At 46.4% G+C, this 13692-nt stretch overlaps 1 protein-coding gene across 1 annotated transcript; it reads right to left on the minus strand.

Annotated features, from left to right (window-relative positions):
* Positions 1 to 5458: 5458 nt before the first annotated feature.
* On the minus strand, positions 5459 to 11337 carry PURB (purine rich element binding protein B). Its single transcript, XM_036247017.1, has one exon. The coding sequence runs from the start codon at positions 11326 to 11328 to the stop codon at positions 10393 to 10395; it is 936 nt and encodes a 311-aa protein (XP_036102910.1). The 5' UTR covers positions 11329 to 11337; the 3' UTR covers positions 5459 to 10392.
* Between the last annotated feature and the right edge of the window lie 2355 nt (positions 11338 to 13692).

Here is a 13692-nt window from a genome sequence, read left to right on the forward strand (position 1 = left end):
TCAGGGTACAGGCCCAGGTTGTGGGCCCGATCCCCAGTGGGGGGCGTGGAGTTGGCCAATGGATGTTCTCTCTCATTGGTGTTTCTATCTCTCTCTCCCTCTCCCTTCCTCTCTCTCTCAAATCAATAAAGAAAAAAAAAGAACGAAAGAAAAAATAAATAAAAAGATCTCAGTGCTGAACACCAGGCGGCCCTCGTCTCCCTAAGTCCCAACGGCTTCTCCAGGAAACCAGACACTGTTGTAGGACCTTAAGGATTTGTGTGTTAAAGATACTTGCCTGGAGTCACATTGTTTATGGTAGAGTCAGGGACAGAACCTAACTCACAAAATACCCAAACTCTGAAGTCATACTCCTATTCCTTGAGGTGCTGGCTTCAAAGAGCTTCTTAGGCTGCAGCCCGGCTGCACAAAACCGCAGTGACAAATTCACACCATGCTGAAAATTCAGCAGGGCTCTGGCAGAACCAGTGCACCAGGGCGAATGCTTCCTGAGGCCTCTGTCAGTTGGTGACAACAGCTAATTTCCCCAGAACTTTTGTAATTTCTGCAGCGAGGCTCCAAGTGGGTCCTTAACCAGCAGCAGCAGCAGCACCTGGGAACTTGCTTGAAATGCAGCTTCTTGGGCTCCACCCACACCAGCTGAACCAGAGCTCAGGAACTGGTGTCTCAGAAGCCCTCCTGCCCTGGCCGGTTTGGCTCGGTGGTTGGAGCGTCGGCCCGTGGATCAGAGAGTTCGGGTTCGGTTCTCGCTAAGGGCACATACCTCGGTTGCAGTTTGTCCCTGGCCCCGGTTGGGGTTGTGTGGGTGGCAACCACTCAATGTGTCTCTCTCACGTCGATGTTTCTCTCTCTCTTCCTCCCTCTCTATCTGAAGATAAACGCAAAAAAGTGTCCTCGGGTGAGGATTTAAAAAAAGCCCTCCAAGTGATTGGCACATGCTAAAGGGTTCTGCATGCCAGTGATGAGGTGGGTAATTTTGGCACAGCAGTCACAGGTTCTGGGCCTGGGTTAGAGTCCTCTATGGTCTTACACTTCTTTTGTTTTCCTCTACTAGATCCCAGCCCTTCCTCCCTTTCCCTTCCTTATACCACAGGACCCCACAGCCCAGCCTCTCATCTTAACAAGGTAGAATACTTTGTGTCTGTGTCCCAAAGATGTATTTATAGTAGAGCAAGAGGCTCTACTATAAAGAAAAGAAACATGGGAAGAACTAAAGGATTAGTAAGCTTAGTCTTCAATTCCACCAGATCCTCAGAAAGGCACACTTTTTACATCCCAGTCTAGTTCAGTGGTTCTCAGAGTGATCCAGAACCTCTCAGAGATCCCGAAATATTCTCGGGGGTGGGGTGGGGGGAGAGTCAAAATTACTTTCCTAACACTGTTTTTGGCCTTGTTGGTGTTCATTCTTTTTTTTCCTTTATTGATTTTTGAGAGAGAAGAAGGGAAAGGGAGAGATAGAAACATCGATGAGAGAGAACATCAATTGGCCGCCTCCTGCATGCCCCCCACTGGGGATCAGGCCCACAACCTATGCCCTGAGAATTGAACCGGTGACCTCTTGGTGCATGGGTTGACACTCAGCCACTGCGCCACATCAGCCAGGCTATACTTGATATTTAAAATTTTTTTTTCTCTTTATTGATTTTAGAGAGAGGGGGGGAGATAGAAACATTGATGAGAGAGAACATCCATTGGCTGCCTCCTGCTTGTCCCCCACTAGGGATCAGGCCCACAACCTGGGCATGTGTCCTGACCAGGAATCAGACCAGCGAGCTCTTGGTGCAAGGGTCGATGCTCAACCACTGAGCCACACCAGCTGGACTATACTTGTTATTTTTCTCTTAAAAATGGTTCAATTTCTGCCTGGCTGGTTTTGCTCAGAGGTTAGAGTGTCCACCTGCAGACTGAAGGGTCACAGGTTTGATTCCAAACAAGGGCATATACCTCAGTTCCATGTTCAATCCCAGGCCCCAGTCGGGGTTGTGTGGGAGGCAACCAATTGATGTGTTTCTCTCACATCGATGTTCTCTCCCTCTTTCCCATTCTAATTAAAAAAAAAAAAAAAAAAAAAAAAAATCAGTGGAAAAATATCATCTGGTAAAGATTAACAAAAAAATAAAAAAGTTCTATTTGTACCCTGACCAGTGTGGCTCAGTTGGTTGAACGTCATCCCATGCACCTAAAGGTCACAGGTTTGATTCCTGATCAGGGCACATGCCCAGCAAGGCTGTACACTCAATCCCCAGTAGGGGGTGTGTAAAAGGCAGCAAAGCAATGTTTTTCTGTGTACGGACATAATTTTTGTGTGTGTGGTTTATAATATTTAATTTTTTTTATTGTTGTATTACAGATCCCTCTTTTTTTCCCCCCAGACACCCTCCTGCCCACTTCCTCCCCCCACCTTCACTGCACTGTTGTCTATGTCCATTGATTATGCACATATACATAGAAATTCTTTGGTTTTTCTTCCCATCCTCCCGAACGTATCAATTTTATTTTTCCTTTAATATTGGCTTAAGACTGGCCTAATCTACTCTGTAAGAAGTCAGTTATGATAATATACAGCAAGGGAACAGTTTCTTTACATCCACTGGAAATGAGAGCGTCCAAAAGCCAGTATAGGAAGAAAGTAGGGGATGCGACAAGTGGCCTGTCTGGGAAATGAACCAAAGCATAAAATTAATTTGCAACTTTGATTTACTCCACAGATTACTTACTAACTAGGAAAGGGTTATGGGAATCCCGGGCAGATGAAATATGCAATGGCTTATAAGTCACATCGGTGGGAACTTACCCAATTCCATACCCATTTATGAGCACCAGCAGATGCTGAATGGCATCCCCCTCCCAGTCACCAGGCAATTCCTTAAATTAGAGACATCAGCACAAGATTGTCATTCACTTTTCCGCATACTTTATTTGTTACAAACATACAATTTTTTAAATATAGACTGTAAAACTCCATTTGCAAAAGTCTGTTATTGGAAGGAGTACACACCAGCAGTAAGGATTCTTACACTTTTTTCTCTCTGAGTTTTTCTGTCAGTTTTGCTAGTTGGTGGTAATTATGGGACCCGCCATTTTAGAGACCTGTCTGAAGATTCTGGCTGTATTCACATGCTCTTTTGAAGCAGCCCTGCTCATCTTGAAATTGACCGCAATCTGAGCTTCAACCTCCAGGCAGCGAGATCAACAGCCCATCTAGACTCTGTTTTTGAAGTTTCCAGGAAGTATGGTTTCTGAATGGGTACTGCACTTCACGGATTTGTTTGAATTGCCCATGCAGCTGTTTGTTAAAGTGCATTCTTCTTTTAAAAAATAAGAGGAATAATCTTTACTCTTTAACCAAGGTACTTTAAAAAAATGAACTTTTTGGTCTCTCAGCAGATATTCCCAAATTGATCCTATCACTACAAATTTTAGTGTTCTATTTACAAATATTTATAGGGTTACAGGTGGAGGGAACCTTATAAAATTAAAGGTGCAGCTTCTCTTGAAGCAGAAGTCAGTCCTACAAATTCACACATAAGAACACACACTTGGTTTACAATGCACAGCAGGTGGGTATTTACACAGACTGAACACACCCCCAAACCCCTTTTAAAGTAACTCCCCTTGCTTCTCAGCCTTTTGGCCAAGATCAAGTGTAAAGTGACCTCCAACCTAAACTCTAGTTGTACATCTAAAAAGACCAGGAAGCTGTCTCCTGCTGTCAAGATTTGGTTTTACTTCATTCAAGTGATGCCTGGAGATTCTCTACCAGCAGGACATCAGCCTCACTTTGGAGTGAAGAATCTAACCTAAGGAAGCCCTGGCAGATATGACTAGAAACATCTCAATACAAACAGACTTTTAAAGGTGATCAGGGAAAACACCCGCATGAAGGTGCAAAAGGAAGCATAAGTTCCCTAGAACTTTAGGAAAAAGAAGTCCAAATACAATGATACTCTTAACATTATTCAAATATTGATAATCATCAAAAAAACTCAAATATACTTGCCTGCTACTGTAACATGCAAAACTGCCCCCTCTTTAGAAGTATGCCCTGCTCTGCACTTGCCCACTTCCAGGCATCCAGAGCTTTTGCACACAGGGAACATGCAGGCCGCTGGGAGAACAGGGTCTACATCTCCTGTCTGTAAAGCTGAATGCGAAACTCCCAAATTCCTACACCTGTGCTTAGTGATATAATTTTTTCAATTTCCTTAGGACTCTCCCTGTAGTTATATGTTCCTGAAAAAGCAATTTTAAAGGGAGAAAAATACTACTTGCTCTGCTATTTCTAAATATAAAGATCTTTTTGAATCAGCCTGATCTTGTGACACAGGGTAAGAATGGGGATGAAAGTTTACCTTTAAGGACTAAGGAGTGGTCTAAATAAATTTTCTTGAAAGAGCTGTTGAAATTATTGAAGGTAGGATAAAAAAAAACTGCTGGTGGACAATGAACTTGGACAGGTCTATCGTTTTTCTCTCCAATACTTGGAGCCCACATTTCATCACACTAAAGATATAACCAGCCCTCACTTATAGGTGGGACACTGTATGCAACATAGGGAAGATGAAATTTGCTCCTAGACTCAAAATCTTATGTTAATTACAAGTACAGTCCTACTCTATTGCTGCTGTTCTAACATGGCTTTGCCTGTCCCAGTGGGAATGTCTGATTCAAGAGGCATGTTACATTTTCAAATGAAAAGTAAGATTGTGTCCTGGCCGGTTGGGCTGAGCGATTAGAGCATCGGCCCGCAGACTGGAGAGGCCTGTGTTCAGTTCCCGCTAAGGGCATGTACCTCGGTTGCAGTTTGTCCCCGGCCTGGTTGGGGTTGTGTGGGTGGCAGCCAGTTAATGTATCTCTCACACGTCGATGTTTCTCTCTCTCTCTTCCTCCCTCTCTCCCTCCCGCTCTACTTGAAGATAAATGCAAAAAAAAAAATGTCCTCGGGTGAGAATAAAAAAAAAAAAGTAAAAGACTGTGAATAAAGGTGATTACATTGATGACATATTCCCTATTTCATTAGGAAATATAGTCATAAGGTCTTACTTAGATCAGAGGTACAGATACCAATTGAGAATTACATGAGTAATAAGTCTTCATTTTTTCATTTTCCAAATTTAACTTTTGGTACTGACAACTGGACCACATTTATTAAGAGTCTGTTAAATTATCAATAATAAAACTGTTTTAAGACTGAGGACTTGGAATGGTGACTTTAAATAGTCTATCTCTTGAAACTTCTGGGGTCTAACATTTGAAAATTAATGGCTGCCTTCTAGATTTAAAATGGGAAATGAAGTTATAATTTGCCATTTCTACCTTATATTTGAAATTTCAAACAGGGCATTGACATGCACTTTTTTTTTTTGTCTCTAATATCTTAAGGTAATTTTTTATTTTTTTTTTTGTCTTTTCTACAAACTATCTCCCCACCCCCCCCAGCCCCACCCACACTCCCACTATTCAGTTTATTCAATGGGAATAGTAACTGTTTAGGAAGACATCTAATTGATTTACAGTACTCTAAAACTAACCCTGAAAACTGAATCTCATTCATTTACAATAACTCAGTGCTGTTGTTGACAAAAAAAGTTACCTTAAGGCTCAAGGGAAAGTAACTTATAAACTGTGAATGCAGCATTGTTCACTGTCCCATCCATTGTAAGCTAGCAAAATGCATTCTAGATCAATAATACAAACTTTCTAACATTAGCAAAGGTTTCTACTCTTCATAGAGTCAGAATAATATTCATAAGCAGATTATCTAGGGGAGCCTGAGAAACCATGATCCACATCACACAAAGATTCCATGTATTTCATGATCAAAAAGTGCTTTATCTTGAGAAAAATGGCAGGGTTAAAAAAAATGGCAATATACAATGTATCACTCCCCACTTCCTCAAGTGAGTGCAAAATGGAAAAGGAGCAAAAAGATGGGAGGCCCTGCTCTCTGAACAGGCCTAAGCATGTGATTTCTAAGGGTGTGCTAAATTAAAATTATTTTTTAAGAGTTAACAGTGGGATTTCACACCACTATATATATTCTAAAACCTGAGATTGGACATCAAAGCAGTCAACTTTGTACTTATCAGAACAATTCTGATACTTCCTAAAAATAGAAGACAACTCAATTGGATTAATAACTCTGGGGTCAAAACCACTAAATTTCCCCAATCAAAAATGAGACCAATCACAAACACATTAGGTACTAAGAGTGCTGCAGAATGACTCCTGGCAAATGAGTCATTTTTACATAAGCAAGTCACTTCTCTCCTTCCCCTTCTCACCAATCAAGGCCACACTATTTTCAAATGAATATCTACTGAGAGATCAGTTGTGCATTGGACAAAGTACCATAATTGGGTTAAAATGAAAACAAAATTTACAGTGAAGAATACTTATGTGCATAGCTTACACACTCAAGCTTCTCCTTAATTTCATCTACCTCAAGGTAAGGTAGACACAAGCGAATTGTCACCTTTTAATACCTTGTGTAGATCACTCTACCCCCTGTAAAGCCAGTCAAGGTCACATTTAACAAAGCATCCTCAGCAACTAGAGTGCCTGAAGTGTGCAGCCGTTTACAGACCACTCAATATGAGGGCATTATTATAACCAGCCTCTTCTGCCCACAACCCTGCATTTTCAGATTAAGACAGGATAATTGTTTTGTTTTGAGAAAATTGAAGCGTGAATCTCTTGAAAGACCTGCAATTTATTGCAAAGTGACTGAGAGGTAACAAAGGAAGCAGGTTAATGGCCGCCTGCACCAAAGGCCTCTCAATCATTTTGCAGTAAATATTATGGAAAGTGACTTGACAAGCAGCCGTATCTGTATCACAGCCACAGTCATTTGTACCACCTACATGCCTCCCATAGTAACATAGGGTGTCTGGGTTTTGGTTTGGTTTTCGCTTTGATATTTGGTGCCATCCAGATTTACACGTTGTTCTGTGCAGCACATACACTGACAACTTCCTCTGCAGACAAGAACTACAGTTCTTCATGAATGACAGGTAGGGACAATAGAAACCAGAGGGGAATCGTGGGCCATTGTCAATTTTTTGCTCTTTCAATTCTGTTCCTAAATTTGTGGACTTCTCACTTCTTTAACTGCAGTAGTTCGAGAAACAAACATTTTATCAATCACTGGAAACAAAATTTTACTTTCCTACTTCTCAGGAATATGACGATTTTGAACATGTCATTAGCTGGGATGTTTGACAAAGTAAAAAACAAGCCCTAAATCACTGTTCATAGCAGTTGAACACAAAACGTTTTCTGCCTAAATCTAACAAAGATTATTTCCTTTAATAAGCAATACCTATTACCAAGTTCTGAAAGTTAGCCCGTTAATACTGCCTTATTTAACAAACCACACATTATAAGCATAGTTTCTATTGTCCCTAGTGACTGGAAGGAGGATCAGTGAAATGCTACAATCAATCCACATCCTTCTGTAACCTTCCTGCAGTGGGAAGAGAGGCCATCAACCACCCTGCAGGAGAAACAAACCTTTAAGATTGGTTAAGACTTAAAACCCACCACTATGACATTTACCACTTAACCTTACATAGGCAGGTCAAAATTTTAATATAAATTACTTTTCCAACACATAGCTTATGCATTCTTTGCTCCTTTTTTTGGAGGATTCTCAAATTGATATCTAAAGATTTACATATGATATATTACTGTTATATGGTCTAATGACTAAGAAAATTTCTCTGGTAACCAAAGCTGATTCCATATATGGTAGTGTTCTTGGCATATACTCTATATGCCTCAGACCATTTCCACATTCTTTCTATTCAGCTAATTATAGCTTAGTAGCCACTGGTGAGGATTGTGAAGACCCTGTCATTTCTACAGAATAGAAAGGCAAGGCTAGTTACTGCAATTCAGCCAAACAAAAAGAACAGAAAAAAGAATAAACCTACCCCTTAAAAAGGAGAGGTACCGCACCTTTGCAAAATTGAACTGGCTCACTGCAGCTGAGCAACAGAACCACCACTGAAGCAAGAAGACAAGTTGGTCTATACAGGAATTGTACATGATTTCAAAATGAAAAAGTTACAGCAATCAACTAATAGCTGCAAACTGAATTTTCATTGCTGCCTCAAAGTCTGAAACTTAAACAGTTTCTGCAGACCTAATGCTAGTTTCTCAGCTCCTTTACTGAAACTATTTAGGGATTTGTTCTCCGCAGCAAAGAAATAAAACACTCAAAACACATAGGTAAATACAGCAGGACATCATTGAAAACAGCTGCCTTGTAGTACAAAATACAGTACAAGTATACGGATGTCATTAAAACATCAAAAATACTATTGCTCCCATTGAATTTAGGAAACATTCTTTGCAACGGAGAAAAAAAAAAAAAGCTTTAAAAAAGTCTGTTTAAAAAGTCTACTGTGGATGATGAGAGTAGAGAAATTGTCTGAAAAGGGCACCAATGTTTGTGGCTCTTCTACTTTTAAAAATCAAAGATTAATAATATTCTTAATCACAGTCTAATTTTTTAAAAAGCCTAATTATATATACATGATTATTTCCCTCCCTCTCAGCCACAATGCATGAAAATGACCTTTTTGTATATCACTTATTTCCTAATAAATACAAAAAGACTGTATACATTGAATTATACCAAAATAATAAAAAGGGTATGCAATAAATTAAAAGGCAGCTCAAATAAAGGGCAGTCATGCAGTTAAAAAAAAAACAAAAAAACACTTAAGTGTGGACATGGGGTTACTTGCCTCTGGCTGAGAAGGTGTCCCACAAAGCATACCTGAAAAACTTTGGAAAGAACACAGCTCCCATTCGATTCAAAGTTACCTAGGTCTATGACACTCAAATACCTTTTGATGGGGTGGGATTAACTTGATTAGTAAAAATCATTTCTACTGAAAATCCATTTAAAATATAGAAGAGGCGATCCTTGAAAAACCCCAACCTTTATTCTCGAAAGACAGCTGGATAAACTGGCAAAAGCCAGTTTTGTTGGAATTTCAAGATGGTATAAAAATGCTTCCAGGATATAGTCAGCACATTCACGTTCACTCAAGCTCCACTGGATGGATTCCCACTTCCAAAGGGCACAGTGCTTGCCTGATACACATCCATCATTTGCCAACTTTGATTGTGAGGTACTGATAACAATGGATCAAGTTTTAAAAAATTTATTTAAAAAGAATAAATGATGCTGGAATTCTGGACCTGAGGATCTTTAGTATTTGAACAAATCCACAGACTAAACTGAAGGTAGAGGAAGACTTCAGTTTTGGTTATTTCCAACTTTTCTGTGAGACGTATATTTCATTAAAGCTCAGGCTTGTAGCCACACTGTTCCTTTTTCAAGTTTTATGGGTTAAAATCCAGCCAAACAGTGGCTGAAACAGCCGAATTAGCCTTAATTCATTGGCTCACATGGCGGAGCCACAGGGATCTGGCTTTCATTCATACCTAAGCCATTTCTTGGTTAATGACCTCCATTTTTAAGAGATCAGGGGAAGAACTTTAGTGAGCAGCAACCAAGCAACCAATCCACTCAAATAGTTTTTTCCTTGTGCTTTACGCCTGATTTTCCCTTGTGCCTATATCTCAGCAACCCCCAACATAAAACTGCTCTTTCATCTTCAAAAAAATTTTGCCAACTTTTAAAATATTTTAGTAACCAATTCTAGTTCAAGGATTGACATCTGAATCTATTTGCATCCCGAAAGACAATTCTGCAGACACTGGGGTCTTGGTCCAGGTATTGTGCAAAACCATCTTTAAACAAAATGAATCCAATTTGTTTCTGCATTCCCTGGTGACTTCTTGAATTCATAGTTTGCCCTGTCCATGATTATTCGTTTTCATGAAACCTGTACCCTCAGAACTGGGTAACTGCAAAGGTCTCTCTCTTCTCAAGAATTCCATGAAGACTTAGATCCAAAATGCTGATTTCAATGAGGTGAAGGATTAGACACGGCAACAGCGAGGTCTGGCGATATCTTTAGACCAGGTTCCCAAGTACAACCCAAACCCAGCTGTTACCAAGAGGGCTGGGTAACTCAGAAGTGTTCCTTGACGTTCGAGGACCTATTGCCACCAGGATTATCCCGATGGGTTTAGGAACCCCAGTTTGGGAAACCACAGAAGCTGGGACTATTTTGCTCAGGTGAGACACTGTTGTTTTCTTTGCAGGTTGCTGTCAGCTCCTTGGAACTTGACTGCTTTTTTCTAATTGTCCGTGACTGTTCTTGTAAGTAACTACATTATTTTAAATTTTGTTTTCTCCCTGTGGGGCCTCCCTGGCTCTCCCTCCACCAGCTCACTGGGGAGGAGCAGGAAAGAGCTCTTTCGACGAGGGGATGGCAGTGGGGGGGAGGCCTGCAGGGGAAGCTGCGCGTTTCAATCCTCATCCACCTCCTCGCCCTCAGACTCGTCCCCGCCGCCGCTGCCGCCGCCGCCGCGTCGCTCGTACAGCTTATCCCGCTGCCGCTCCTGGATCTCCTTCATCTCATCCGCATACCGGCAAAAGGCGCCCCCGAACTTGCCCCAGGCCTTGAAGGGGACGGTGATGGCGTTGCGGTAGGACGGCTTCACCTCGCTCACGCGCAGGAACACCCCGTACTTGTTGCAGCCCACGTCGAAGAAGAAGCGCTTCGAGTCCACCGTGATGGAGGTGCCCTCCGGCAGCTCCCCGTACAGGCCGCCGCCGGGGCCCCCCGCGCCGCCGCCCGGGCCGCCCGCGAGCTCGTCGTCGTCGCCGCCGTAGTCGTCGATGAGCTTGGCCAGCGCGTCGCGGAACTCGATGAGGCCCTGCGCGGGCAGCGCGATGGTCTGGCCGCTCTGCAGGCCGCCGGGCGCGGGGCCGCCGCGCGTGACCGTCTGGCGGATGCGCAGGAAGCGGCCGCGCTGGTTCTCCTTGAGGTCCAGGTAGTACTTGCGGTTCTCGCGCACCAGGAACTCGCTCTTGAGCGCGCGCCGCGGCCCGCCGCCCTCCTCGGCCGCCGCCGCCGCCGCCACCTGCTCGGGGCTGCTGGGGCCCAGCTGCGCGTAGTGCTCGATGAAGTCGCCCAGGTAGTCGCGGAACTCGGCGGCCACGGCCATGGACAGCGTGAGGCGGCTCTTGGAGCCGCCCGCGCCCACCTCGGCGATCTTGAGGAAGCGGCCCTTGGCGTTCTGCTTCACGTCCAGGTAGAAGCGCTTGTTCTGGATGTCCAGCCGCTTCGAGGCCAGCTCCTGCGTCTCCTGCTCGCCGCCGCCGCCGCGGGACGCGGGCTGGAAGCCGCCGGGCCCGCCGCCGCCGCCGCCGCGCTCGCTGCCGCTGTCGCCGTCCGCCATCTTCTCGGCCGCCGCGCCCTGGCCGCCGCCGCCGCCGCCGCGCCCTGGCCGCCGCCCGCCGCCCGCCGCGCTCGCGCCCCTGCCCTCCGCCCTGCGGCTCGCTCTCCGCGGCCCCCCAGCCTCGCCGCCGTCCCGCTCACTCGCTCCGGCGGCTCATCGCTGGCCGCCGCCCCCCATCGCCCCCGCGCCCCGCCCCTTCCGCTCCGGCCGGCGCCCGCTTCCGGCGCGCGTCCGCGTGACGCCGCCCGCCACGCCCACCCGTCCTCGCGGCCGGAAGCGCCGCGCGCACGCGGCGGCGGGGCGCGGAGAAGTGACGTCGCGGGCGGGGCCGTGGCCGGCGGTGACACTGGTCCGTCGCCGGTCCTTGTGGGGGAGGCGTTGGCGGACGGGGGCGTTGGGGTCGTGCCGGAAACCGTGGGAAGTGCGAAGCGGGGAGCGTGCCCTGGGCCTCGGTGGGCGGGCGCCGCGCAGAAGGCCCGCTCGGGCGTGGGGACGTCACCGCCGTCGTCCTGACGACGCAGGAAGCCGCGGGGGCGCCTCCGCCGGCCCCCGGTCCGGGCGCCCACGACCGCCGGCCGTGTCCCCCGAGGAGTCCGTCTTGTGCAGAAACGAGCGGGTGGAAGTAGGGCAGGGCCTCGGGGAAAGGGCGGCCGCGCGCCCGGGTCAGCCCCCCGGCCCCCCGGCCCTGCCCCCGGGGTTGCTGTGGGGATGAGAGCGACACGGTGCACGGCGAAGACGTTGGCCTACACGGGGTCCCCCCGGGAGAGCCCCGCCCGTGGCTCCCTCCCTCTGGGGAAGGGCTGCTCTTTCCCCCTCTGCCTCCGAGGGGCGCGACACGGGGCGCGGGTTGCAGCCCTTCCTTTTCCTCCAGTGGGTCCTTTTCGGTGACGGAATACTTGGTTGATTTTGTTCCATGGTCGGTAAGTGAGATGAAGCATGGAAAACACAACCCGACACAAAGGAAGGTCTCCAAGTATTCAGCACCCCTGCTGGGACCCCGTCGGGTCCTTTTCTAGTTCGCGGACGTGGTGACCGTGTGCGAGGCGCCCCCCTCAAACCGCGTTGTGACGCTGGCACGTGACCCAGCTCCCTGGAAAAAACACGTTCAAACATCAGACTAACAGGAGGATCCAGGGGAAGAGATGGGGTCTGGGGGCCGTGGCCCTTTCTGTCTTGGAGAGGACATGCGCATGTTGAATTAGGGAAAGAATGTGAGGCCAGGCGTCATCTGGCCTTGGAAGATGACCGCACAACTCCCTCCCTAATTGCTTGCTGACCGTACATGGAGACCCCAACATGAGAGGATTTCTCTACCCCCTGTTCATATCAGGTTTTTGTGTGTGTGTGTTTTTTTTTTTATCCTCATCCAGGACATTTTTGCATATTTATCATCAGATAGAGCAGGAGGGAGAGAGGGAGGAAGAGAGAGAGAGAGAGACATAGATGTGAGAGAGACGCATGGACTGGCTGCCACCCACACAACCCCAGCTGGGGCCTGGGCAAACTGCAACTGAGGTACGTTCCCTTAGCAGGAACCGAACCCAGGACTTTGGGCTGAAGCTCTAACTGCTGCGCCAAACTGGCCAGGGCGTCAGCTTGGTTTTAACAGGTTATATTTTAGAGTTCGATTTATTGTGTGAAGATGAGTCAACAGAAACCTCACGGGGAGGGTTTGTCCGGGAGCTCATGCTGAACTTTTCATCAGTTACCCCAAGCGGGAAGGTACCTTCTTTCCACCCGCCACAGGAGATTTTTTTCCTCTCCTTCTCCAGCAGGAAGAAGGCGGATCTCCTCCTCCACCTAACCACTCAGCCATGAGAGAGGGTTACAACCCAGCCAGTGAAAAACCACCACACTCTGAACTCCCAGGTTCCTCCAGTGGGCTCTTTGTTGATAACAACCCCTCTGGCTCTCCCCCTTACCCGTATAAAAGAATGTTCCTCTCTGCTCTCTGGACTTACTCTGCTTCACCTGCCATTAGACTGAATGTCCAAATTGCAGTTTGTTGTTGTTAATCCTGACCCAGGGATATTTTTTTCCATTGACTTTTAGAGAAAGTGGAAGGGAGGGAGGGGGGATTGGGTGAGAGAGAAACATGGGTGTGAGAGAGACACATCAATTGGCTGCTTTCCACATGTCCCCTGGCAGGGGCAGGGAACTGAACCTGCAACCCAGGTATGTGCCCTTGACCAGGAATAGAACCCCCAACCCTTTGGATATCGGGCAACATTCCAACCACTGAGCCACATTGGCCAGGGCTACAGTTTGATTTTTGAAATATATGTGATTCTAGCCCTGGCCAGTGTGGCTCATCAGTTGGAGCCATGGCCATCAGACCAGGGGGTCATGAGTTCAAGTCCAGTC

Source organism: Molossus molossus, unplaced genomic scaffold (genome assembly GCF_014108415.1).
Source record: "Molossus molossus isolate mMolMol1 unplaced genomic scaffold, mMolMol1.p scaffold_m16_p_7, whole genome shotgun sequence".
Taxonomy (NCBI): domain Eukaryota; kingdom Metazoa; phylum Chordata; class Mammalia; order Chiroptera; family Molossidae; genus Molossus; species Molossus molossus.